This window comes from Emys orbicularis, chromosome 4, assembly GCF_028017835.1.
Source record: "Emys orbicularis isolate rEmyOrb1 chromosome 4, rEmyOrb1.hap1, whole genome shotgun sequence".
NCBI lineage: Eukaryota > Metazoa > Chordata > Testudines > Emydidae > Emys > Emys orbicularis.
Genome location: NC_088686.1, coordinates 42,315,864 through 42,342,310, shown reverse-complemented (window position 1 = coordinate 42,342,310; position 26,447 = coordinate 42,315,864). Strand labels below are relative to the sequence as shown.

Below are 26,447 nucleotides of genomic sequence, written 5' to 3'. Positions count from 1 at the left end.
CCAGAAACATCTTTCAATTAGCTTCATCAAACCGCCTTCAGGGTCAACTCATCCTCATTTTATCCTGGCCAGAGACAATACATGGGTTTCACCATAACATCCAAGAAGTTATTTCAGAGGCCTGTTTGCCATAAAAGACATGGAGCCAGACAAAGAAAGAACGTTAGTATCTGCTCCAGTTTCAAAAATCGCAGTACCAGCCCATCTGGACAGATGAGGTAGGGATGAAAGAATTTAATATATGTCATAAAAATCCAGCCTCTTCAAAATCTGAAGGAGTCTATACTGAAGGACCCAAGGAAAGGAAGGGAAACACCCATCTTTTCCAGAGGACTGTTCTGCTTTCCTTCATTGATTTGTGAGCGGATGGGTTAAGCACTGGTCTGTGCATTCTTACCCCTCTCATTCCTATGTAGTTATGATGCTCATATCTGTCCCCTGGCTTTTGGAAAGGAAACGTGCCATTGTATCCGCTCAGGTACCCAGCAAGTCCTATCAGCATCTGGGGAGGGAAAGGGGCAAACTGGTCAGGGAAACAACTTCAGAGTCAGTGGCATCCACTCCAGCTGCAGGAAAGATGTTCACAGCATCCCACATCCCACCATCAAAAATCCACCCAAACGTTTGTAGATCTGCATCTTATCTGGCTATAGTCCATCCCAACTATGGGCATTGCTGTCATAGGCACCATTGAGGACTCCCTGAAAGGTGTTCTTGCCTTTAATAAAGCATTTGGCTGCAGTGCAGTAACAAACCTATTCTCTTATACCAGATACCCACCGAGTAGCAATCCTCCTCAGCCAACATAAAAGTCTCTCTTAAGTGGCATTTTATGAGCAAGGTGATAGACTTGGATATGAAGATCTGATTGGCTCAGAATCTGCTGTTTTCAAATGTTATTTTGAGAAAACAGTATTGTTAACTGGTTTACAGAGCACTTAGTTCACATTCCTGCTAGTAGGAACTGCTTAGCTACCTGGATCTATAACTTCCCACAAGGAGGTCCCTTCATTTCCCCTAGAAGCACTTACACATGTTTTATGACCAACCATTCTCTCCTTTTCAACATCCAGCATTAAGCACATTCTTTACTTTCCCATATTTTGGGCATTTTCCATGGAAGAGAAAAGAGAGGGGGCCACATGTCACGGCCTCCCAGCTAGACAACAAATAGATGACAACAGTAGCAAGGAAGGGGCATCCAGAAAACTCTGGTGCTCATCCTACACTTTGACCAGAAGAATGGAATAGGCTTTGGTTGGACTGTTCCAATGACCAGGGGATTCCACTGGCTCCTAAAATGTACGCAAGACCTGATGAGAGCTGTTCACCTTCCCCAGAGGTGGGTGGACGTCAAAGAAGAAGGTCCGGTTAATGTAGTAACTTCCCATCTTCCCAAAATGAGTTTCATCCCAACTAAAAAAAGAAAAGATAGATGTATTCAGGAGCTGGAAATAATCAAACGTCCATAGATGTCTATTTTGCTAGTGACTATCTTTTGCCACTTTTATACTGGACAAGTGCATAACATTCTACATGGGATTACATGTTAATTCCACTAAGAGGCTAGAGCTAATGAAAAATGGGTCAGCCTCCTTATTAATCAAGATATCTCTCCATGAATATACCAGTGCTGCAGAACCTACACTGGCTGCCTTCTGGCTGCCAAGTTGAGTTTAAAGGTGTTAGTTTTGTCCCTTAAGCCCTAAATGGCCTGGGAGCTGCTTACCTAAGGTACACCTCTCTCCCTGTACCATACTGAGGGTCAAATTGGAGCCTGCTCAGTATATAATAGAGAAAATTGTTGGCAGGGCGTTCACCACATGAACCCTTGACATGGAAATCCTACCCCATCCCCCTCCTGAAATAGGCCAAAACAGTTGTCCTTCCTGGCGTACTACACACACACACACACACAAAATACATACTCACAAAACTGGGTGACTGGGCAACAAAATGGCAGATGAAATTCAATGTTAATAAATGCAAAGTAATGCACATTGGAAAACATAATCCCAACTATACATATAAAATGATGGGGTCTAAATTTAGCTGTTACCACTCAAGAAAGAGATCTTGGTGTCATTGTGGATAGTTCTCTGAAAACATCCACTCAATGTGCAGCGGCAGTCAAAAAGGCAAACAGAATGTTGGGAATCATTAAGAAAGTGATAATAAGACAGAAAATATATTGTTTCTATATAAATCCATGGTATGCCCACATCTTGAATACTGCGTGCAGTAGTGGTCGCCCCATCTCAAAAAAGATATACTGGAATTGGAAAAGGTTCAAAAAAAGAGCAACAAAAATTATTAGGGGTATGGAACAGCTTCCATATGAGGAGAGATTAATAAAACTGTGACTTTTCAGCTTGGAAAAGATACGACTAAAGGGGGATATGATAGAGGTCTATAAAATCACGATGGGTGTGGAGAAAGTAAATAAGGAAGTGTTATTTACTCCTTCACATAACACACGAACTAGGGGTCACCAAATGAAATGAATAGGCAGCAAGTTTAAAACAAAAGGAAGTATTTTTTCACACAATGCACAGTCGACCTGTGGAACTCCTTGCAAGAGGATGTTGTGAAGGCCAAGACTATAATAGGGTTCAAAAAAGAACTAGATAAATTCATGGAATATAGGTCCATCAATGGCTATTGCCAGGATGGGCAGGGGTGTCCCTAGTCTCTGTTTGCCAGAAGCTGGCAATGGACGACAAGAGACGGATCACTTGATGATTACCTGATCTGTTCATTCCCTCTGGGGCACCTGGCATTGGCCACTGATGGAAAACAGGATACTAGGCTAGATGGACCTTTGGTCTGACCCAGTAAGGCTGTTCTTATGTAAAGCCCGTAAGAGCAGGCATATGGGGAGGGATGAGGTGATTGGGCACAGCAATTTTTAAGAGGAATGTGAAGGATGAGAAATTTTGCTTTATAATATACTTGTTGACTGGTGATTGGCAAATGCATGAAAATGTGCTGCCTCAGTTTCTCCATCTGTAAAATGGGGATAATGATGAAAAGCACTATATAAGAGCTAGGTATTATAATGTTAGTTGCATAATGACTGTAGCAATGTATTTTTATTAATAGGAAAAGCATCTAGAGCCCGAGAGTTATTCTTTTATGTTATTGTCTTTACATCAAAATAATAAACTAACTAAACAGTTAATCACCAGGAACATGGCCTAGCTTCATGTTCATACAGCACTTTGGCCTTGTCTCCACTAGCACAATTTACCATGTTATGTAACATTTATTCCCCAGTTGAAATGCACTTGGCATCCACACTCACAAGTACTTCAATCAGTCTCCATAGGGACTAAACAGACTGATGGATCTTTCCAGACAATCGTTCCAGAGCGGGTGTGGACAGAAGAGCCTTCAAAAGCAACCTCCCACCATAGGAGGTGGTAGGAGCCTCCTTTCCCAGCTCCTCACCACAGCTGCCTCATTCACGGAGTTCACTATAATTTGCTGGCGAAGTCTCCTCTCTGCCACGCCCCCCTTGTCTTGACCCCTTCAGCTATGCCCCCCCAGCGTCCCCAGGGCCGGATTTCCAAGTAGGCACAGAAGGCACATGCCTAGGGGGGCTGGCATTCTAGGGGCACCTAAAAATTAAAAGTGGGTTAAACGTTTATTTTTTTTACAGAAAACATGACGGTCAGCTGTAGGCGGGGGAGTGCTGAAGATGCTGTGCCTAGGGGCATGTAAAGTGTAAATCGGCGCTGAGTATCCCTTACCTGGAAGTGTCCCTGCTGGCCATGACCTCCACGTTATCCTCCCCCCCATCCATCCCTTGGGGCTCACATACTCAATCAGCGAAGCAATGGGGCTTGACTAGCCACCAGCTGCGGGATGCTGAACCGCTAGGTGACGACTGTCAGCGGGGCGAGCGGGGAGCTGTGCCCCTCATACCCCTGCCCCACTCCCAAGGCCCAGCCAGCCACACAGCCACGGACAGGCGCCTGTCGCTGCCCCAACCCCACGGGGCCGCGAGCGCCGCACCAAACCCCCATTCCCCACGCGGGCAAGCGGCTGTTAAACCCAGCACTAGGCCCCTGACCGACCCAGCCGTGACTCCGCCCCCTCCCCCGCGGCCTGACCGCCAGCCCCACCCCCGTTGCCATAGCGTCGCGGCCCCTCACCAGACGTGCGGCGGCTCGGACAGGCGGTAGAAGCGGGAGGCGAAGCTGAGGAGGGTGACGAAGGCCAGCGGGGCCCAGACCCCGACTGGAGCTTCCAGGGGAGCCCAGGCCCGCGGAAGAGGAGAGGGACGGCTCGGCTCACTGGCCGGCCTGCGGGGTCGCCGCTGCCGGAGCCCCCCGCAGCGCGGGCCCGACTCGGCCTGGCAGCACCCCGCCGCCAGCGTCATCCGCGCCCCGACACGAGGGAGGCGCCGGCGGCCGGGCACGACCGCCCACGGCACCAAGGGAAAGGGAGTCCGGGCCGTAGGGCATGGCGGGAAGCGGAGCCTGGCTCCCTCGCCGGGCATTGTGGGAGTTGTAGTTCTCCGCGCCGGGGGCCGAAGCGTCGCCGCGGCTGGGGGGCGGGGGTCAAGCGAGAGCCTGGTCGGAAATGCCACAGAACGGACCCTGCGCAGCGTGAAAGGAAACGGCGGGGACCCGTCACCTCCCTCCGCGCCCAGCCGGCACCCCGAGATTGCCCTGCCCGACCACCCATTCACTGACAGACCTCTCTAGACACAGGGCCGGTTCCAGGCACCAGCTTGCCAAGCAGGTGCTTGGGGCGGCCACTCCGGAGAGGGGTGGCACGTTGAGCTCTTCGGCGGCAATTCGGCGGACAGTCCCTCACTCCGGCTTGGAGCGAAGGACCTCCCGCGATCGCTATCACGGCTTTTTTTTTTTTTTTTTTTTTGGCTGCTTGGGGCGGCCAAAACCCTGGAGCCGGCCCTGTCTAGACACCCCGGGACTGCCCTACGTGCCCACCCCCTTCACTGACAGACACCCCAGGACTGCCCCGCTCGTCCCCCCATTCACAGACAGACACCGCGAGATTGCCCTGCCTGCCACTCCCATTCAGTGACAGACCCCTCTAGACACCCCAACACTGCCCTGCCTGCCCCCCTTCACTGACAGACACCCTGTGACTGCCACTCCCCATTCACTGACAGACCCCCACATCCAGTGACCCATCAATGACCCCCCAGGTCCATTAACTGACAGACTCCCCCACACACGCCCAATGACTGCCCTGCCCCCCACCACCACGCATACCCACTGCTCCCATTTGCTGACAGACCACACACACAGTGACTGCGCTGTGTACAAACAGCCACAGCTCATGTGCACATCGTGCGCCCACCTACTGCCCGCCCCCATTCACTGACAGACCCCACCCACCACACACCTCATGTGTGCACTGCGCACATCCATTGCCCATCCCCATTCACTGACAGACACACCCAGTGACTGCCCTTCCACTGCTCACACACACATCAGCTGGGCACACACAGCATTTGCAATGTTTGTCATGCCTATACAATAGTGCTTAATTGATCAGATTTACTTTTATTGCTAGCCAGATTCACTTTCTGGTTTTTGACCTGTATGCTGCATTCTGCGTTGCAATTACTTTGGGGGGGATGTTTACATTCAAATTCTTCATTGAAATTTTAGAAAATAATATTAAAACGTTTCAGTTAATATGAGGATTTAAAAAATCTTTTCCTCCTTACAAAAATCTAAACTTTTGGGCATAAACTATCCAATCGAGATGCTTTAAGACCTGGAAAAGCATCTAGAACTACTACTCCCAGAATCCCGGCAACTCTCAAAGCATGCCTGGGGCCTCATCTGAATAATACTGGCAGCAGTAACAGACCTATAGAGAGTACGTGAAGGAGGATGCGTCAGCCAATGGAATGTTAGCATCCGTGTGACTTCTGTTCATTCAGAGGCGGAGAGACAGAACAGAGCGGTGCTGAAAGTGCAAGATGAGTACTGCCTTAATGAAGGTATTTACTGCTACTGGGGCCCAGAGACCGAGAGCAGAATTGGGGCTTTTTCTTTCACTCTGGCTGCACAAAGAGAAGCTCTTATTTCTCCTACAGATAATGCAGCTTCAGCTGGAGGATCTTCAGGTTAATTCAGAGGCATCTGAAGTGCAGACTGTGCATTTTCAAATAGGGATGTAGCTACCCTCAACCCCACACGATTTATGGAAGATGGGCTGAAATTGTGGCCCCTTGATCAGATGTAAGTAATCCCTGGATTCAGTTTAAACCCTGAGTCCTGCAATATCCCACACACAGGCAGACCCCTATGCCTGTACAGAGCCACATTGACTTCACTTGGGCTTTGCCCAAGTAGAACAACTTGCAGGATCGAGACCTAAGTTAGTATCCAGTGCCTCCATGTAAAAGTCTCCAGGAAAGAAATAAACTGCTTAGTATAAGGACAGCTGCAGAACACAGAAAATGTTGTAAGTGATCAGATTGTCTTTCAACATCTAACAAGAGGCATCCCACCAGATGGCATGTGTGTTTGTGGGAAGGACAAGGAATTTGGATCAGAGTTTAAACAGCATGTGCAGCAAATGAAATAGAACTATCATAAATTACAATATATGGTATATTTGGTATATTTTCCTCTCCCACGACCTATAGTAGTGGAACCCTCTGCACATGTATTGGGTGATTAAGAGCTGAGTGATTTATTCTGTTCTTTTGGGTTATGGTGTGATGATAAATTATAATCTAACAAAGCACAGGTGGAGAGTTTCAGATGGGTTTCTAACCCTTGGGCATACCTCACAGGAACACTTTTTCCCTCTCTAATCCTACGTTATCCATTGTTGCCAGGGCTGCTGTATTGAGGCAGGTAATGCACACGGCTGTTACACTGTTGCGGTCCGAATCAACAAATGGTCAGGATGCAAAGAGCCTGGTCAGGCTGATACAGCCTGAGACATATAGGTACCAGTGAAAGCCTGGGAAGAAGTGACTCTTAGAGGGAAACAGGGTTGCAGGGACATGCTGCCCATGGTGCTCCATGTTGAGCCAAGAAGTTCCCACTGAGCCTCAAGAAGTATTGCTGCGTAATGGAACCTGTATGCTGTGTGGGCTGTATGCCCCTATTAAAGATGTAAGCTGCTGCAATATGATCCATTTTAAGCCATGTAGGATGTAGTCTCCAGCTGTCACCCAGCTATCAATGTGGTCCTCAGCTGGGCAAAGTTTGGGGGGGAAGAGTCAGGTTATTAGCCAGTGAAATAAGCTCCAAGCTATAAGTGTCACCAGGAACACTCTGTAGTACTTTGTACTGGCTGCTCCTTCCAGCTGATGCTCTCTAAGCACTTTACAGCCATCAGTGCATTAAGCCTCACAGCCCCCTAGTTAAGTAAGAGTTCTCATCCCCCGCCCCATTTCACACATAGAGGTTATGTCCTGGGTCATGTACTGCATCACCACAAGCAGAGCCAAGCATAGAACTCCGTCAGCTGCTCTGTTCTTTATCCATACTACTCCCGACCTCCTCTCTAAAGAATGAGATGTGAATAGAAACAAGAGTCAATGGTTCTTCTCAGTGAAGGAGTCATGAGGAGAGAGTAATATGGTTGGGACTTTTCAGCTTGGAAAAGAGACGACTAAGGGGGGATCTGATAGAGGTCTCTAAAATCATGACTGGTGTGGAGAAAGTAAATAAGGAAGTGTTATTTACTCCTCATAACACAAGAACTAGGGGTCACCAAATGAAATTAATAGGCAGCAGATTTAAAATAAGCAAGAGGAAGTATTTCTTCACACAACTCTCAGTCAACCTGTGGAACTCTTTGCCAGAGGATGTTGTGAAGGCCAAAACTATAACAAGGTTCAGAAAAGAACTAGATACATTCATGGAGGATAGGTCCATCAATGGCTATTAGTCAGGATGGACAGGGATGGTGTCCCTAGCCTCTGTTTGCCAGAAGCTGGGGATGGATCACTTGATGATTACCTGTTTTGTTTATTACCTCTGGGTTACCTAGCATTGGCTACTATCGGAAGACAGGATACTGGGCTAGATGGACCTTTGGTTTGACCCAGTATGGCCATTCTAATGTTCTTAGGGTCATGAATCTTCTTTGGAATCTGATCGCACTTCTGCACACCCAGCATGTGACTGGGAGGACTTACTGCCCCGGATCTTCTCTTCACCTCCCCTCTCCCTGTGCAGACCAATTTCTTGGCCTTTTCACATCCCTGAAAGGCAGTGTTAACTTGAGCTGGCACTGACTCAAGTGCCAAAGGATCCTAAGTTGTAAAGTAAATGTGATGCTTTCCCCTCATCCTCAGGGGCCTTGAAACTAAAGAGCAAGGTCATCAGCATGACACAATTTACATGCATGACACTCAGCAAATGATCAGGCAGACTGCAGAAATATAGAGAGAGAGCAAGCAGGAAAATGTCTTTCTTGACTGGGAGGTTAGAGCCAGGGAACAGAGAGGCAAAGGGAAGATATTGCCAACTCCAAGTGTTCAAAAATTCTGAGCAAGGTTCCAAAGAAAGATGAACAAAATTAATACATTTTGGATGCTTTTTCTTTACCTTCTGGTTTTTGATTCCTTAGAGTTTGTGGTTTCCAGTTTTGATCTGCAACCACAAGGGCTAGAAAGTTACTATTTTTTTTAAATGAAAACTGAGATTTTCACATAATCTTATGACTTCAGGAGCTGAGGCTTTGTGAAAATCACCCAATAGCATGACTGTCACAGGAAAATCCGAAGAGCTGGTAATATTGCAGCATTCCTTCCTTCCCTGACCTCCTACCAACCATTCCTCTGGTGAACTTTGGCTGGGATAATTTAGTCAAACATTTACATTCTGTAAACAGTTTAAATTAATCTAATATTTAGCTGTGAAAATGATTTAGTGCTTAGATACAGGACTGGGACTCAGGACTCCTGGGTTTTAGTTCTGGTTCTGCCATTGTCACACAAGTCAATGGACAAGTCACTTCCTCTCTCTGGTACAGTGTTCCCCTCTGTAAAATGGGGATATCATGACACTGCATTTTGGGGGGGGGGGGAAGAAGGGGTGGCATGTGAGAGTTAATTTATTAACATTTTCTGAAGTGCTTTGGGGTCCTCCAAAGGAAGGAGCTAGAGGTTTATTCTTCTTATTATTATTAATAAGAAATACAAACAAGCCTTTTGTACAGAGGAGGAACCTTTGTTACATGTTACACAGTGTATTTCCAGTTTTACACAGACAGTCCCTGCTCAGAAGAGCTGACATCTTTGTGATAACAGAAACCCCGTTTTTAGAACCTGCTCTCCTTTTATTATCCCACCGAGTTGTACTTCTGCACTTGCAGCTTCCAGCAACCCAAAAGTCTCTATATAAATATTTTATCCATTGTGACAAGAGCCAGATATCAGAGTGATGGGTTCAATATATCAACCTAAAGAGAATTATAGGTGTGGCTGGTACAGGATATTCACTCGCAAAAGAACTGAATCCTGCCAGTTCCTGTTGCTGAATCTTCTGAACACAGGAAGCTATTAAGAATTTGGATTCTGGCACTTTTCTCATTGGCTGTAGGGGCCGAGCCTTCCCCCACCCCAGCTGAGTGAAAAGAGAAGGCAGGGCCATGTGGCTTTCACTCTTTGGAGTGAACTGCATACGCAGACCATGGATTCCTCTGGAAAGGTGAGATCCAAAGGATTTAAAGCAGCTGGGGGAGCGCTTCCTCGGTTCAATAGATAGACTAGAGATTCACTTCCCTGCACTCTCAGCACTTGCTTGGATGAGTAGCTTCTGTTCCACATTGGGAACATGCATGTCGGTGAATGGCTCAAAGGGCCGGCTCATGCCACTGAGGTTTCAAATGGAGCTTCTCATTGTACACAAAAGGGAATTTTACTTTAGATATCGATGGCATGATAAAGAAGCCCACATCTGAAAGTGACAAAGAAAAACGTTTTGAAGCGCCCAAACTCACCTGACTTGTATCCTTGTTGAAATGCATCAAACTTGATCAAATTTTCAAAGGGGCAGAAGGAAAAATGCTTCCGTCTAGCTGAGAAACTGCTAGCATTACCATCATGTAATCCACTTTCCTCTCTCTCCCCTCAGCCAGTTCTTTATAGTTATTTCCGAAGTTCCTGCTCCTGGAGAGTGAGAATTGGTAAGATCTGGTGTTTAATTCTTCTTTGCTCTGGCACTGTCAACCTACCACCTTTCTTGAACACTAACTCCCTTCACTAACCAAACTAATCAGTGACCTACTGAGTGAGAGAGATCAGCAGACATGCAACTGAAAAAACAGTGACTTTGGGTTTCCGCCACTTCTCCAGCGGGAGGAGAGAGCAAACACCAGAATCAATTTGCATTTGGCGGAGGGGAAGGCTAATAGGGGATCAAGAGAATAACCATTTCATGTACCCTGTTGAAACTCCAGTGGCCATGGGCAGACAAAATACTGGGGTTGAAAGAATATTTGTGTATGTTTGTTACAAACTTTTAACCATCTACCCAGCTTTGGTAGTATAAGGGGGGATCTCTGTTGTCCTTTCTTCTCAGCCCTGGCCTCTCAATACTGGGCTCTGGATGGCTCCCCCCTGCCCTCAGTAGTTCCTTTTTCCCCCAGACACTCTCTAGAGCTAGTTGGACATACTTCCTTCATAACGCTAATGTAATCCAGATGCCCACATCTCCCACATTCCTTAAAGAGGCCCTGTGTTCTGTGCTTGCAGTGATACCACCTCAAAGTGTGTGATCTTATCTGATCCTGCAAGTTAAGCAGGGTGGGGCTTGCTCAGTATTTGGATGGGGACAAGTTAAAACAAGGTTTTGCCAGAAGTGACATGGGTGACACAGGGCAATCTCCCTTGTGAGCTACCACTGACCCTACAGCCCAAGGTGCTGTAATGCAGGGCATAATGGGGGTTATTCAATAGGGTGTTAGTACTGACCTCAGTGCCCCAGCAAAGTACTAGGGGGCACTGCATGATAGAGGCACTGTCTTCCACAGGAGATCTAAAACAACCACTCTGAAGGGAAAGGGGTTTCTTGTTTTGTTTTTAAACTCTTCAATAGAGATTTTAAAACGTTATGAGCCCATTTTCCTTGGAACCTAGCTTTCTGGCTCACTCTGCCTCTCTGAATCTATATGCTGTGTTCCCTCTAGCACTGGCTCTGAAGGGAATTGCCTATGATCAGGAACCAGTGAACCTCCTGAAGGATGGGGGACAGCAGGTAAGAGGGCAACTACAGTCAGCCTTCCCCTAACCTGGCACACAGGCTAAGCCTAGGCATCACTAGAAATTTGGCAGCCCAGGATTATCAGAGGGCAAAGGAAATGGGATCTATGTTGCCTGCTCACTCCAGACTTTTTTCCGTAGCTAACTGTTGCCTCTGACCTCTTCAGCATCCCTAACTCCCTCCCTTTCTAGCGTTGACTTAAGCATAGGCTGAGATCAAGAAAATCTCCTGAAACTCACATATATCAGGCCATGGACTTGTCTCTCCATGGGAAGGGGCATTAACACTATTGCTTGGGGGATTTAACTGGACAGCATGGTAGGGAAACTCACCATTCTGCCTTAGCCTCCAGGAGGGAGGGTGAGAGAGACAGATTGCATGAGACATAATAGTTTCCTTCCCTCTCTGATGTCTGTGCCTGACATTATCCAGGAGGCTGCAGGCAAGCCCTCTGCCTTCAGTTGGCATGGGGGAACCAAGCTCATCAGGTGGTGGCAATAAAGGCAGGGTGCTGCGATTTCCAAGTACAATCCTGGGTTGTGGATGGGTGGCACCAGAAAATGGAGGCATTTGTCACGGAGATGCCTGAACAACACTGTAGAGACTGACTGCCTGGAGCACAGGTAGCCCTGTAGCACCACTGAGGCAGGAATCTGCATATGACAACATGGCCAAGTCGAAAATGATACTGCAATTGCACTGCTGGGGGGGATCGGGGATGGATCTTGCCTTGTCACTTGGGTCAATGGATAATGTGGGAGTAATGCACCTGGAGTGAACCCTAGGCTCCAACAGGAGTGCCTCCTGGTGCCCAAAGGAGGGTCATAATGTACCAGGACCATTAGGACTGAAGCAGAGGAAAGAGCCAAGGAGAAAACATAGTGGAGAAGTCTCAGGGTTTCAGCAGTATCAGAGACAGCAAGACTGCAAATCCATTTGCGAGCAGGGGAATTGGGAGACAAGGTAGCGCTGGCCCACACTCCTACCAAACAATCAGACATGGAGAGATAATATACAGAGCTGTGGGACCCTTGAGGCTTTCCCTTTCAGAGAGGAATACTTGGCTCTTCTTGGCTACAATATAGTAATCCCAGTGTCTTCTCTCCAGTTTTCTACTGAATTCCAGGCAGTAAATCCAATGCAGCAGGTCCCGGCTCTGAAAATCGATGGCATCATCTTGTCTCAGTCGGTGAGTAGCCCAGCCAGCTCTGCCCATTAATTATTTACTGTGTCCTGCTGCCCAGAGGGAGGACTTTGCCCCCACAGAGTGCCTGGTCTCTGGGTTAGAGAGCACAGAGTATCATTCTGTGATGAGGAAAATGATCCCGGCTGGGAAGTGTATAGCAAGCAGCACCTGCAGGGAGACTGCCATGGGAAGTTGTCTTCCTCTTCAGGTGAGAGATTACTCTGTATCAGGCACAAAGGCACCTGATATTAGTGATCATAGTTCAGCTGCTGTCTCAGAATCCCACCTTTTACTGGAACAACAAGGAGTCTGGTGTCACCTTAAAGACTAACAGATTTATTTGGGCATAAGCTTTCGTGGGTAAAAACCTCACTTCTTCAGTTGCATCTGAAGAAGTGAGGTTTTTACCCACAAAAGCTTATGCCCAAATAAATCTGTTAGTCTTTAAGGTGCCACAGACTCCTTGTTGTTTTTGTAGATACAGACTAACACGGCTACCCCGATACCTTTTACTGGGTAATTTGTCTTTCGGTAGCTTCTGCCAGGGAGAGAGATGTGAGATAAGCCAGGAATGCTCCACCCAGTTTCCTCAGGGAAGTTTTTCCATATCACAAAAGCACACTGTTTGGTATGGTGGTAACCTCTGATCAGAAGAGGCCAGACCTCAGACAGGAAATCTGTCTTTTACGCCTGCTCCTTTGCCATGCAATGGGGCTGGCCTCTCCTCCCCAGCCCTCCAGTATCTCACCCATGTCTTCTTGCTCAATGCAGCTGGCCATAATTCAGTACCTGGAAGAGACCCGGCCTAACCCCAGGCTGCTGCCTCAAGATCTGAAGAAGAGAGCCCAAGCCCGGATGATTTCGGATCACATTGTTTCTGGCATTCAGCCCCTGCAGGTACTGTCCTGTCACAAACAGGCAGATGAGACTTCCAGATTGGGTTTGTAGCTGTCTGTGTCTCTCAAAGATTGTGACAGTATCATTCTGTTGAAACTGCTGATGGGCAATAGAGTGGCAGATCTCACACAGACAGTGGCATAGGATCGAATCCAGGCTCAGCATGGTTAGCAGCATCTACCTGTTTTGCTGATTTAAAACAGCAAGGCACTTCCTGCAAAGGCCACATGCTCTGACCCTGAGAAATGGCCATGGTTCCCCAGGGCTTCTATTCAAGAAGGGCTGAATTTACAAGCAGTGCAGCAAGTTCCAGTTGCAGGGGTTAGCGCCTCTTGGCAGGGGGCAGAGAGAGCTCCAGGCAAAGGAGTGATGTTTTGTAGGAAGGGCAACTCTGAGAAAGAACTGGGATGTGTGGGTCTGTGGTTCAGAGACCCAAAGGGCTGAGTTTGGGACTGGGGATTAGGGACTGACACCATCTAATCCCAGCTGACCCTGTTTTGTGTGTGGCCTGTGGCAAGTTAGAGCCTGCTGGATCAAGCTAATTTGGGGACTCTTTGGCCTCCTCAGAACCTGACTTTCCTGAAACAAGTGGGAGGGGAGAAGAAGCTGGAATGGGCTCAACACTATATCACATGTGGTTTCAAAGGTACGTCTGCACTGAATTAATCAGCGCATCTACTAATAGCACAAAGCACTGGATGAGCAGTCTGGTGGGCGATCTGATCCAAAGTCCTGCTTTCTACTGCACAGGAACAGAACAACGAGCCATCTAGTCTGGTATCATCTGCTGCCATGCTGGAGCAGACTAAGGGCCCATCTGACCCAGAATCTCACATCCAGCAGTGGTTAAATATCTGATGCTCCAGAGGAAGCTCAATGCTGCATCTGGAAGCAGGGAGGAGGGGATTCCTTCCTGACCCCTGTAGCAGTCGGCTCACACCCTGACACATGAGGACTGACAACACGTAACCTTTTATCTCAGCTGTCACAGCAGATGCCTTTTACATTTATATAAAGTGTAAAACCCTTTATTTTAAATAGTACTAAACTTGTTACCTCAATATCCATGGCAGAGTGTCCCACAGGTTAATTCTAGTAGGCATAAAATACCATTTCTATTTCCTCTCAATAAGTTGCCTTTAATTTCACTCTGGGCCTCCTTGTTCCAGTGACCTGGGATAGGGCTATAGGAGTGACTGGCCCTCCCTGTTTCACTCAGTTTATATCCCTGTATCCTGAACCTTCCTATTCTTTCCAGTTCTGCTCTTTAGTCTCTTCATATAGGGAAGCCCTTCTCCCTGCCACTAACAGTGGAGGCAAGGGGCAGAGGGGAAGAATAGGAAGCCTATTTTGTCCTTTTGAAACCATCTTGGGTCCAAAATGGCTGAGTCCAAAGCACCCTCCTTCCTCAGCTCCAGTGAGAGTCTCCTTCCCTGTAAGTGCTGCCCTGGGTTGCTCCCTTCTAGCCCAACTCAGGGTACCTTGGTTCACAAAAGGCTGATGGTAATTTAGCACCACTCCCCGCTGAAAGTGGGAGTTGCTGATTCCTGACCCAATGCACTGTCTCTTTCTGCAGCTCTGGAGCGGATCCTGCAGCACACCGCTGGGCGCTATTGCATTGGGGATGAGGTAAGGAGATCAGACAGCACAGCTTGCAGAAGGCATGGATAGCCTAGCATTTATCTGGGACTGGCTTTGGGCATAGAGGCTGTGGAGTCACAGCACAACCACACCCTGTGCTCAAGGTATATGCAGACAGAGCATTCCCTGGGCCTCTTCATAGGAAGCAGGGCTGCATGCATCCGACTCAGCCCATTACCTGCTCTCCTTCCCCACTTCCTCCTCCTTTGGGGAGTAGCCATTTCATTGCATTTCACACAGGAGGAGGACAGCTCTCCATTTCCCAGCTCTGTGGGGATGGCAAAAAGCCATGGGCTAGAAGGGACATTTGCTTGGCCCTGTCTGTATGCTACCTCTCTGCAGCACAAACCAGCCTCTTCGGTGGCCATCTTGCTAAAGTCTAAGGACTAAATCCCCTTGGAGGTGGCCACTCCTGGTCCAAGCAGGCACAGTGGCTGTGGTGATGCCCATTGACACAGGGCTCAGTCTCCAGCCCTGCCACCGCAGCACCTCGTTATCACTAACATTTAAAAAAAAACAACCAAACAGCCTAACTAGTACAGCTCATTTTGCTACCATTTCCAGCCAGAGCAGAAAGTATGAGAGACTTCAGAAGGCTGCCCAATCCCTGAGCTTTACGTCCTAGTCCTGCAGTTGCTTCACCCCACTAACCTGTGGGAGGAAGCTTGGTTTGGTAGCTAAGGCACTGGACCGGGACCTGATAACAGTCTTCAGCTACATTAAGGGCTTTAATAAAGAAGCTGTTCTTAATGTCCACTGAAGGTAGGACAAGAAGTAATGGGCTTAAACTGCAGCGAGGGAGATTTAGGTTAGATATAAGGGGGAAAATTTGAATGATAAGGGTAGTTAAGCTCTGGAATAGGCTTCTCCCCTATATAGCACTCCCTCTCCCCCCCCCCCCCCCCCCCCCAGGGAGGCTGGGGAATCTCCATCACTGAAGTTTTTAAGAACAGGCTAGATAACCTGTTAGGGACAGTTACGTTTACTTGTTCCTGCCTCAGTACAGAGGGCTGGACTTGACCCCTCGACTCCCTTCTAGTCCTATATTGCTATGAAGAAATCTGGGCAATGGGGCCTTGGTCTTGGTTCCTCTTGGAGCTATTGCAATGCAAATAGTAAGTGAGGTTCACTTATCACGGATCCAACTCTCCATCCCCAACCATAGGCGCCAACTTTCCCCAGCGCCAGTGGGAGATCCCGCCCCTCGGCCCCTGGCCCCACCCCGACTCTACCCCTGCCCCGCCCCCATTCCAAACCCTTCCCCAAAGTCCCTGCCCCAACTCCACCCCCTTCCTGCCCCTATTGGACCCCTTCCCCAAATCCCGGCCCCACCCCTTCCCTAGGTGCACCGCATGCCCACTTTTTCCCCCGGCTCCCAGCGCTTGCGCCACGAACTGTTTTGTGGCACAAGCGCTGGGAGCCAGGGGGAAAAAGCGGGCACGCGGTGCACCCAGGGGAGGAGGTGGAGGCAGAGCGGAGGCGGAGGTGAGCTGGGATGGGGGGGTGGGGAGCTGCTGGTAGATGCTAAGCACCCACCAATTTTTCCCTGTGGGTGCTCCAGCCCCGGAGCACCCACGGACTCGGTGCCTATGTCCCCAACTGGTTGTCTCCTCCCTCTTTGGAGGGGCACCTGGATTTGTTTGCTCAGTGGCAGAGTTACCCTAGGAATCTCATGGTGCAGGGCTGTCCTAATGAATTGGTCCCCATGGTGCGTAACCATGCATCTCTCCTGGGGCCAATGGTAAGCAGCTGCAAGTGACTCCAAGGGTTCCATTCTGCATTGTCCCCATGCCCAGCAACCGAGCCTGCTTGCAGAGAGGGAGACCTTCTGTGCAGCCCCAGAGCTCCCAATTCAACCCTTTCACGCTGCATGGAAGTTGGTAAAAGAATAACTGCCCTCCCTCCAATGTGGAAGAAACAAACAAGCTTAGTTTCAACATGGCAACACCCATCCTGCTAGAAACTGGATTGAGAGCCCACAAGCCCCCAAAAGGCATCAGAGAGTAACAGTTTATGGTCACTACTGTTCCAGGCAGCACTGGGGCAGCTGCCCTAGAGGTGAAAAGCTTTGTATCCCATCCCCCTGAGCCAGTCAGGCCCCTCCTCTTTCATTTTGTGTAACACCTGGTGCCAGTGGAAAGTAAACACTGAACATAAACTTGTACAACCATTTTCATCTGTCAGCAGTTCATCTCTCCTGCACAGGCATGGATTGGGTTGGGTGTAGCTATAGTTTGAAATTGAAACAACCAACCACTGCTGTTCCAGGCCCTGAAAGAAGCTGGACTGGGAGGCAGCCTCCTGCTCTTCATAGGGCCCACTATAGCATCAGAACTGTACAGAACAGGGCGAGTGCTGAGAAGGGCCTTTTGGGGAAAAATGGGCCTGGCACGCTGTAGCTCCAGCCAGTGCACTAAAGGGCAGTAGGGTGGGGTTCTGAATTGCTTTGACCAGTTTTCTTTGCTTCACTGCAGGTTTCCATGGCTGACTTGTGTTTGGTCCCTCAGGTTTACAATGCTGAGAGGTAAATGAGGGCTGGTCAGCTCCATTAAGCCCCACTTCTTGCACCAGAGGCCTAGTTGATGGCCAAGCCTGACCTCTCTCCTGCTGATGCTCAAGCGAATTGGGATAGCACTCCCTCTCCCCGCATCTCTATGGGGGTATTCGTCTCACCAGGATTTTTTCATTTCCAAAACCCTGTATCTTTTGAGGGTTCACAAAAGTGAGGAGCTGGGATTTCTTCCCTGTGGCCCCGAGCAAGACTGGCAGCTGCCCCCACATGAGCTCAGACAGGCCTGATTCTGTGTCCCCACCTGTGCAGAAAGCATGGGAAACGCAGCCTCTTAGGGCTAGGAGAAGCCCTTATTGAAAGGGCCTCTTGCAGCCAGAACTGCAGCATTGTACACGCTATGAGAGAGAAGCTATTTGGATACCATAATGACTAGCAACCTTATTTAAAAAAAAAAAAAAAAAAGAGTGGCTGTAAGACCAGTGGGGGTATCCACTCTAGGAAAAAAGGTGTGTTTCTTGCCCCATGCTAACCAACACAACGTAACACCCGGGAGGTAAAATCCTAGTGAAGACAAGGCTGCTTTCACACATTAGCAGGCCAAGGTAGATCCTAGGGGTGAGCTTAGCTAACACATGATCAGAACACACCTTTTTTCCTGGTGCAGACTAGGCCCCAATCTGCCAGATGATTCTCCCCTGCTTGACTTTTCTGGAGCTGTGTGCTGATCGTGTTGCCCTGGGTCCGTGGAGCAGGGATTCTGTAGAACTCCCCCTTAGTGCTTGCTGCTGGACTGTCTAGCTGGGAGTATCTGACTGCATCTCTCTTCCCTTTGTAGATTTAAAGTGGATCTGGCTCCATACCCCACGATCACCAGAATCAATAAAGCCCTTCTGGAGCTAGAGGCATTCCAAGTGAGCCACCCATGCCGGCAGCCGGATACCCCCGCAGAGCTGCGAGCCTAAGGTCCTTCCTACAAGCAGGCTCTGTTCCTCTCAAGCACAAGGGCAGGGATGGCAGAGAAATGGATCACACCCTGCCCAGAGAAGGAAAGCCACACAAGTGCCCAGCAGGCAGCCATAGCATTGATGCATCCTTGCCAGCTGCATAGGAGAAAGAGAGCGAGTGCCCCTGCCCCTGTACTCTGAAAGAAGCTGTGGGTGGCCCATTGCAGACCTGAGTATGGAAGGGAAAGGTCATGCTTACCCCTGATCATGTTTAACTACCTTCAATCTCACCATGTAGCAGATTAAAGGAGAAGCATCAATAGCTATCCTCAGACCTGCATTTGTGTGGCTTTGGGCCCAGGAATGGGCTTGCTGAAGATATCTTAGCTCTTTTATTGTGGAGGGTGAAGGCAATACCCTTTTACAGGAAATGTTCATAGCAAGATTGAGTTGTACCTATGGGACAAGGCCAGCTTGAGGGTGTCTCACTTTCACCAGCCATGGAAGAATATCAAAGAACCACTCAGCGCACAGAGTAAAAGTAGGCCATTAACACACTAGGCCTGATTGTCCTAGCACCCGCACCACAGTTACAGTAACCCCCATTGCCTTCAGTAAATACCAGTTCACATGGTTGTAAGTGCAAGGAAGATCAGGCCCACCCTCTCCTCCTGCAAACATAATGAGAGCTAGACCCCGACCCCGGGTCTCTCTGCTCTTGTAGGGATCCACCGACAGCTACGCTACACCATGCCTGCCACGCCGGCAGTGACAGCATGAAGGAGATTAGTTGTCCCAGGCTGCTGGGTGATCTATGTGTCTTCCCTTCACCCAGCAGCAACCTGGGAGAACTAGTCTCCTCACTGCTGGCATAGCAGCCAGCTCCCCCCTTAGCCAAAGATGACAACGTTCTCTTCCCCATCCCCAGATGGCATGCCACTTACACCCAGACATCACACAGCATCAGACACTTTTCAGCCACTTGTAGAAAGCCAGTCACTCACTTTTTAGCAATACTGTCCCCCTTCCTTCCCAAGGGGAGATTTCTGGGTGGTGAATTCTCATTCATTCCAAGCCAGAAGAACCCCATTCCTGGATGGCAGAAAGGAACTGCCAAGTTGCAGCTGAGATCCAGCCAGCTTTGGTGGGTGACTCACATCCTCACCTTACAGCCCTCTCTTCAGAGCCTGCAGCAACCCCCTCTCCTTACCCAGTTAAGAGTGAATATATGAGGTCACCTTCATTTCTGCCCAACAGAAGCTGGGATTTGGGGCAGGGAAGAGAAGTGATATACAGCAAGAGAGGAAAGCAAGAGACTAGTTCTGCCCAAAGCCATGGGGACAATTCCTCTAACAGGACACTGCAGATTTAGTTCAGGCTTCCCAGGGTAATTAGGTGTCAAAGCATAGGCACATGCAAGTGTGAGGCTGGAGATTTGTGCCCAGTCCTCAGGCTGCATGTCCATGGGCCCCAACATAGGCAAGAAGTCACCGCAGGTTTCAGGGAGACATTCCAAATGTGGGGCAGATTTCACCTATATGCAGAGACTTGGTTCGCCTCTTTGCTTTGATTCATTTATTGCCACCCACTCTCTATCCATGTGTCTCTATTTACCATGACCCAGAACCCCTGCTGTCCTGGGCTTGGTCTCCTCTAGGTCCAGCTGGATCTTGCTTGTGCTATTGTAGAAGGTCCCAGCACAGTCTGAACCACCAAAAACCAGCACCGTGCACAGGTTGCGCTTGCTCTGGCTCTCCTTGTCCACATCTGTCAGGTGGGCAGAGGTGAGGTTGAGCAGTGTGTGGCCAGCCCGGGGCACTAAGGAGAGGTGACTGTGTGTCACTGTGCTCCATGCAAAGGTGTCTGCAATAGAAAGGAATGATCGCTGCTGGCAAAGGTGTCCTCTGTGCCAGGGATGAAACAGACAGATGGACACAAGGCTGCCAGAAATACCAGCAAGTGCATTGTCACTGCAGCACAACAGCCACCTTCAGCAATTCTTTGTCAGTCAGCAGCTCCGAGGAGGGGATGGGGAGTTACTCACCAAGGTGAAAGGTGAATACATCCTGCAGGGCTCCCTTGGCATTGCAGCCTCCACTGATCAGGACCTTCTGGTCAGACACTGGCATTGCAGCATGGAAGCTAGAATCAGAGCAAAGCATAACAATAACCAGAGCAAAACATGCAGGGGACCCACCTTCCCTGCCCCTCCTCCCCCAAACACCACCTAGGGGGCCTCTACTTACCTAGGAGAGGAAGCCTGGGATAGTGGTTCACGCCACAGATAGGAGTCAGGACTCCCGAGTTCTCGTCCCAGGTCTGCCCCTGAACTGTTGCATAACCCCGGGCAAGTCACTTTCCTCTCTGTGCCTTAGATGGTGACTCACCTCTGCAGGTGCTGAGAGGCTTAATGTGTGTCTGAGAAGCACCAGAGAACCTCAGACAAAAGGTGCTAATGAAAGGCAGAGGGTTTTATGTTTGCAAGTACCCAAGGGCCTCCCTTCAGGAACCAAGCATTCTCCTTATAAGGGTTTCTCCCTTTCTTTGGCTCTGCTGCTGCCCAGGCACCAGGGAGGGCGAGTTGTGCTGGGTGGTAGCCCTGCAAGCATGCAGGAAGCACAGTTCCAGCCATGAAGTGAGATACAGGGGCGGGGAGAGAGGCCTCCTGATCCTGCAGCAGGATCTTACCAGCGTGAAGAAGGCTGTCCTGAAAGAAATGGGACCGGCACATACTCCATGTAACCTGAAGCACAGGGGGAAAAACAGGAGACACTTCAAATGCATGGCAATCCTAGCAGCTCTGCCCAGCCCCACTGCAAGCCAAACACCTCTGTGCTGAAAGTGGGGAACATAGGGTTTGCCGCATCAAATCAGAGCAGCAACCGGTTTAATCTGCTACCCAGCTTCTTGCAATCACCAGTGCCTGATGTTTCTTACCCCCTGCCTTGGGCCAAACCATCTCCTACCCACCCCATCAGGGCCTTCCCTACATCCACAGCTTCCCATCCCCTTACTCTGGTCCAGACACCTCAGAGCCATGCTGTCCCCCTCCCATATCACATAAGGGCCCTCATTCACTCACTGTCCCCCAATCATGTTTCCTAAGGCAGGCAGCCCTTGGATTCCCACCCCAGCTGCCCAGTATAGCCTGACAGGATGGCGATGTCCTATTCTCACCCAGATCCAAGATATGCACATCATTCAGGTACAAAGGAGTCCTCTGACCCCCAAAGATCACCAGCTTGTTCCTCAGCAGAGTGGCTGAATGGCTGGGGAGAGAGGGAGGTGAGTGAGCAAGACAGCCTCTGGAACCTCTTGGAATTGAGGGTTCAGTCTCTTTTCACAAAAGCAGGCTTCCAGGAGAGCCATTAACTCAGCTACACTCTTATGGGCTGGGGCAGCTTGAGTTTACACATGGCCATTCTTCCCTTCTGTGCTCCCCACAGCCATGAGAGCCTAATACCTGAGCACCACCTGCTAGTGCACAACCTATCAACATGGGACAGTCCCCCAGGGAAGGGCTGGGAGCTGCTTCGCTTGGGACATTTAAAACTAGGACTGGACCAGCCCTGGGGATGTGACTGTGGGGGACAATCATGCCGTGCCCTCTAGGTGTGGAGATTAACTAGATGGGACCTGCTGGTGCTTCCCTCCCTCTATCTTTGAGGGCTGAAATGAAGGTGTCTCACCCGAGCCGAGGTAAGGGCTTCTCTCCCTCCACAATGGGCTGGTACCAAATCTTGTACTCAGGGTTGAAGACGTAGAGTGTGTTGCTGCAGGCTCTGGACTCCAGGGATGCCATCTTGGGGAAAGTCCCTCCAAAGATAAAAAGCTCCTTGTGGTAGATGGTGGCGCTGTGGTAGGCCAGTGTCGGCACCTTCCCCTTGGCCTGAGGAAGAAAGTTTCCAGTCATGTTTCATGTGTGAAAATGAAGCGCACAGGTTGGCATGGGTCAGCTCCCTGCTGGCCATGGGCATAGTGAGTCCTGGTGCCACTCCACCTGCTCCATGACCAGAACTCTAAGATGCGGGTGGACAATATCTGCTCAGTTTATGTCCCACCTTTCTCTGACCTGAACGGGGCATCACCCCACTAATCCCAATTGGTTGTGAACACAAACAGGAAGAGGAGGTCATTCTGGAAACACTTCCGCCCCAATCACTGCTAATCCCACCTATGCCATTCTCTCTCAGCCCTCTGGCTTTCCTTGTGCTTTAGTGCTGCCCAGAAAGGGAAGGGAGGAAGGTGCAGGGGATCACCAGCTGGGAAAGTTTCTCTCCAGGAAACAAAGAGGGAAGGGGGAAAGCACAAGATGAGGGCCTCTGAACCAAGAAAGCCAAATCATTATCTTGGTGCCCAGACCAGGTTTCCACTAGCCCCCCACAAATGGGGGACCATTTCCCCTGCAATTTGTGTGCTATTCTCCCATGTAGCTTGGCTCAGATACAGCATCTAGTGTCAATCCATTTTGCCTCCAGCCTCACTCACACTGGATGCACTATCTGGTTTCCAGTGAGCTTCAGGCTTTTTAACCAAGTTTTCCTGGCTGGGTCTAACTTGGCTCACCCCAAGGGACAAAGCAAGGGGATTAGAACCTAGAACAGCCCACTTCCCCTTTGCCCTCCTGAAGGCTCCTATCGATGACCCTAACCACATCCCTTACACTGACCATGAAATGGGAACCAACGCACAGTGCCTGACACTGGGCCAGGGGCCAAAGAGCGAGCACAAGAGCAAGGACACAGGCACATTGCTCTTGGGTTCCCAGCTGGTCCCTGACAGAAACACACTTCTCCCCCTCCCCTCCCTTCCCCTCTCCTCTCCTTCCCTCCCCCCATGCTTTGTCTCTTTCCTGCAGAAGCTCCATTACTCACAGCCACGTGAAGCCACTTCCAGGTGGCTGTGTCCAGGATGTAGATGGTGCTGTAGGGCTTGCCCTCCTTCATGCCCCCAAAGACATAGATGCGTTTGGTGTCCAGGTCGTAGGTGGCGGTGTGACCACGTGAGCAGGGCAGCACAGAACCCAGTGGTGGCAGATCCACGGGGAACCAGAAATCATTGTCTGTCGGAGTAACGCCATACTAGTGAGGGGGCAGAGACCCTCCCTTCACTCCCCACACCTCAAAAGCCCTATCCTCTATCAGCCTTTGGTCAGGACCCTGCTCCCTTCATTCCTCCCCACTCTTGACTCAGTGCCAGAGGGAAGGACTTACAGCACTGTTTCTGGGGTTGGAGGTGGAGGGCGTGGGGGCAGCATATAGCTGGGCGGAAAAGAAGATCTGTGTGTGTGGAAAGCGGCAGGACCCTGGGTTCACCCCACAAACCCCTCAGACACTGCAAAGTGTGCCGCAGCCTCTGCTCCTTGAAAGCCACCCATTTCCCCCACCCTGCTTCCACTGACGCTCCTAGTCCTAACAGCCAACAGCAGGAGCAACTCACACATGCAGGATTGCAGGTTCAGGCTGCGGCCCATGGCACTGGCCTCAGCATTGGGTGGCACCAATGGATGGCCCCCAGCCTCAGCAGCATGCAGCCTTCTGCTGAGTGGAGGGACGAAGAGGGGGAAATGGCGCTACCAGAAAGGAGTGGGGAGGAGGAGGAGGAGTCAGCAAAGAACATGTAAAAAGGATAAAACAGAGAACAAGGAGGAAGCTGAGCAAGAGAGAAAAATGGAGAAATAGCTGCCCATAGCAGGGTGAGCTGAGGTGCCACGGGGGCACCCTCCCACATTCTCATCCCAGCAGAAGGAGACAGTGGCTTTCAGCCTATTCATGCAAAATAATACAGCCCTCCCTGCGGAGGGTTCGGCACAGAATGGCATTGGCATGGGTGGAATGCTTCATCTGCCTGGCTCGGAGCAGACTCAATGCCCTCAGCTCCTGCTTCGCCCAGAGATGCCTTCCACCCCTAGGGACCTCTGCCTTCCCCTGCCCAGCCCCAAACTTCTCACCAATCTCTAGTTTCCAGAGAGCATCCTTGCAAGGCTGTTGATTGGCTCCCTCTCCACCAATCAAAATGGCTGTTTCTGGGTCACTGAGGCACATGGCGTGACACCATCGTGGGCTCGGACAGTCTGGAGAAGGAGAGACCAAACCGAACAGTGTCACTGGACCAGATATGGGGGCCTCAGGGTCTCCTTTCTTCCATGGAGAAGGCAAAGTGAGGAGGCAGGGGCCTGGACTCTCATGGGAAGGTGGAAGCCTGAGGCCCTGAACCCCCAAGGACAGATGGCAGGGCAAGAAGCACTACATACCTACACCCAAGTGATTTGAAGGCCAGGGCCCCTTGGGCATGGGGATTTTCTTGTTGGCTTTAGGGAGTAATCATGGGGTTTCCCCGCCCCGTTCTCAGTAACACAGGAAGTCAGCAGTGGGGAGTCTGGCTAGCTGCAGGATCATGCTCCCTGCACTTCATGACAAGCAGGTGGGGGACATTTTGATCCCTTTGAGCATCCATGCCGGAAAGGAGCCTCAGCTGTGGACAGGTCCAGTTCTTTTCTCCTACATTTAAGGGTATTGGGAGAGTCTGGTGACTAGGGGACTGCCAGCTCCTAGGGCATGTGGGGGGTGAGCGGCCAGGGTTTCCTCCAGCTAGTTCTTTAGGGAAGCTTCTTCCCTTCTTCCATTTCCTTCTCCTTTCCCTTCCAAGGTTCTTCCCTCACCACCAGGCCCCCATACTAACTGGCGGGGAAGCTGGAAAAAGTTTGGTCAAGTCTATGCATCATTTTACCCACCTCCTTTGGTCAAGTACCCAGTGGGGCAGCTCAGATTTCAGGGAGGCTGCAAGGGGCATTGGAGATAGTTCCTGTCCCTCTCACAATGCCCAGGGTGTATAGTTTGGGGGCAACTCCATGAGGGCAGGCAGAGTACTCATAGCCTGCCCACAGTTCCTGAAGCTTAGGAAGTTAAAGGGACAAGCATGAATGTTCACTCCAAGGCCTACGACATTAAAGGAACAATATCCCCAAGTGGCTCAGAAGCCAGGCCAGGGTCTGAGCACCAGGTTCTCACCTTGCAGCTCCTTCACCTCCAAGTCTGCAGAGAGAAAACACAAACAGATGATGGTCCCCTGAAAGCAGCAGCGGGGAGTCACCTCCTAGAAGCTACTCAATCCTGTGATACAGTGCAAGTGCCTCTTCTCCCTACCCTGGCACACTGCCATGGAAATGACACTTCTGAACATGGAGATCCATGGGAGTGGATACAGTGCCTCTCACAACTAGCACACTGGTTCCAATCCAGCCACATATCAGGGTGACAGGCTGACTCACAGAGAGTGAAGAGTCACCACCAGCTCATTTCGCCTGTCTGCGCAAACCTCCAGGTTCAGGGGCTTGGGTCTCAAACAGCATAGGAGAGTAGGTGAGATTAGTGCTGGTGAAAGGTGCAAGAGAGCCCTGGAGATAGATGGTATCTGTATCCCCAGAACAGGTACAAGTAAAGCAGGGCCCCCCTCTGCCACTGTGTTTCACCCACTCCCTGGGGGGACCCCTCTAGGGTGAGACAGGAAATCAGGCTCCATGACTCCTTCTCTGCTCAAACTGCCAACAAGGGGAACCATTGTGACAGTGGTTTGGGGATGGGGATACTTGTTTCACTAGGAATGGGACTAAGACCCAACAACTCATTTCGTACAATAAATAGCCTTCAAAGGCTTACAGCTTTTGGTCCCAAGCTGGGGTTGAATTGGAACCAATGCTCTAAAGGAGAAAGGTTCCGTTTCCAATTCCCCAGTCCCTGTGAGCCAGCCAACTCCCTGCAGACTGTTACATACAAAGGGAGTTCAATGCAAGAACATTTTTAAAAATACTCTCCTGGCACGCTCTGCATTTGGCATCAATTAATGACGTGTCCGATATGGACCAAGAGATATAGTACTGGTAAGGGAGACTGGCTGGCCCAATGGACAGGGTACAGGACTAGAGATCATGATACCGGCGATCTCAGCTCAGCTGTGTCACTGACCTACTGTATAACAATGGGTAATGCTCTCTGTGCCTCAGTTTCCTCGGCTATAAATGGGGATAATTACATTTATCTTCATTTGTAAGT

The 26,447-nt window shown here is 50.0% G+C and overlaps 2 protein-coding genes across 3 annotated transcripts in view; one reads left to right on the top strand and one right to left on the bottom strand.

Annotated features, from left to right (window-relative positions):
- The window catches only part of POMT2 (protein O-mannosyltransferase 2), a 41,174-nt gene extending 36,790 nt beyond the window's left edge, over window positions 1-4,384 (bottom strand). Inside the window, exons 1-3 of the mRNA XM_065402840.1 lie at window positions 4,158-4,384; window positions 1,332-1,416; window positions 398-502 (exon numbers count right to left, since the gene is read on the bottom strand). Of these exons, the coding sequence (XP_065258912.1) occupies window positions 398-502; window positions 1,332-1,416; window positions 4,158-4,384 (417 nt within the window). The remainder of the gene's footprint in view (window positions 1-397; window positions 503-1,331; window positions 1,417-4,157) is intronic.
- A 1,554-nt stretch (window positions 4,385-5,938) lies between these two features.
- On the top strand, window positions 5,939-18,721 carry GSTZ1 (glutathione S-transferase zeta 1). Of its 2 annotated transcripts, XM_065403878.1 has the most exons (10): window positions 5,966-5,986; window positions 9,555-9,662; window positions 10,089-10,140; window positions 11,143-11,210; window positions 12,325-12,405; window positions 13,174-13,299; window positions 13,867-13,945; window positions 14,876-14,928; window positions 17,415-17,464; window positions 18,288-18,721. In XM_065403878.1, the coding sequence occupies exons 1-10, from the start codon at window positions 5,966-5,968 to the stop codon at window positions 18,412-18,414; spliced, it is 765 nt and encodes a 254-aa protein (XP_065259950.1). In that variant the 3' UTR covers window positions 18,415-18,721. The 2 variants fall into 2 exon arrangements, with proteins under 2 accessions (XP_065259951.1, XP_065259950.1); XM_065403879.1 differs by lacking the exon at window positions 9,555-9,662 and having other exon boundaries at window positions 5,939-5,986.
- Window positions 18,722-26,447: the final 7,726 nt, after the last annotated feature.

Coding starts and splice junctions, on each gene's coding strand:
- GSTZ1 (XM_065403878.1), top strand. CDS start 5,966: ATGAGTACTGCCTTAATGAAG. Junction 10,141..11,142: donor CTCCTGGAGAGTGAGAATTG/GTAAGATCTGGT, acceptor TGTTCCCTCTAG/CACTGGCTCTGAAGGGAATT. Junction 14,929..17,414: donor GCTATTGCATTGGGGATGAG/GTAAGGAGATCA, acceptor GCTTCACTGCAG/GTTTCCATGGCTGACTTGTG.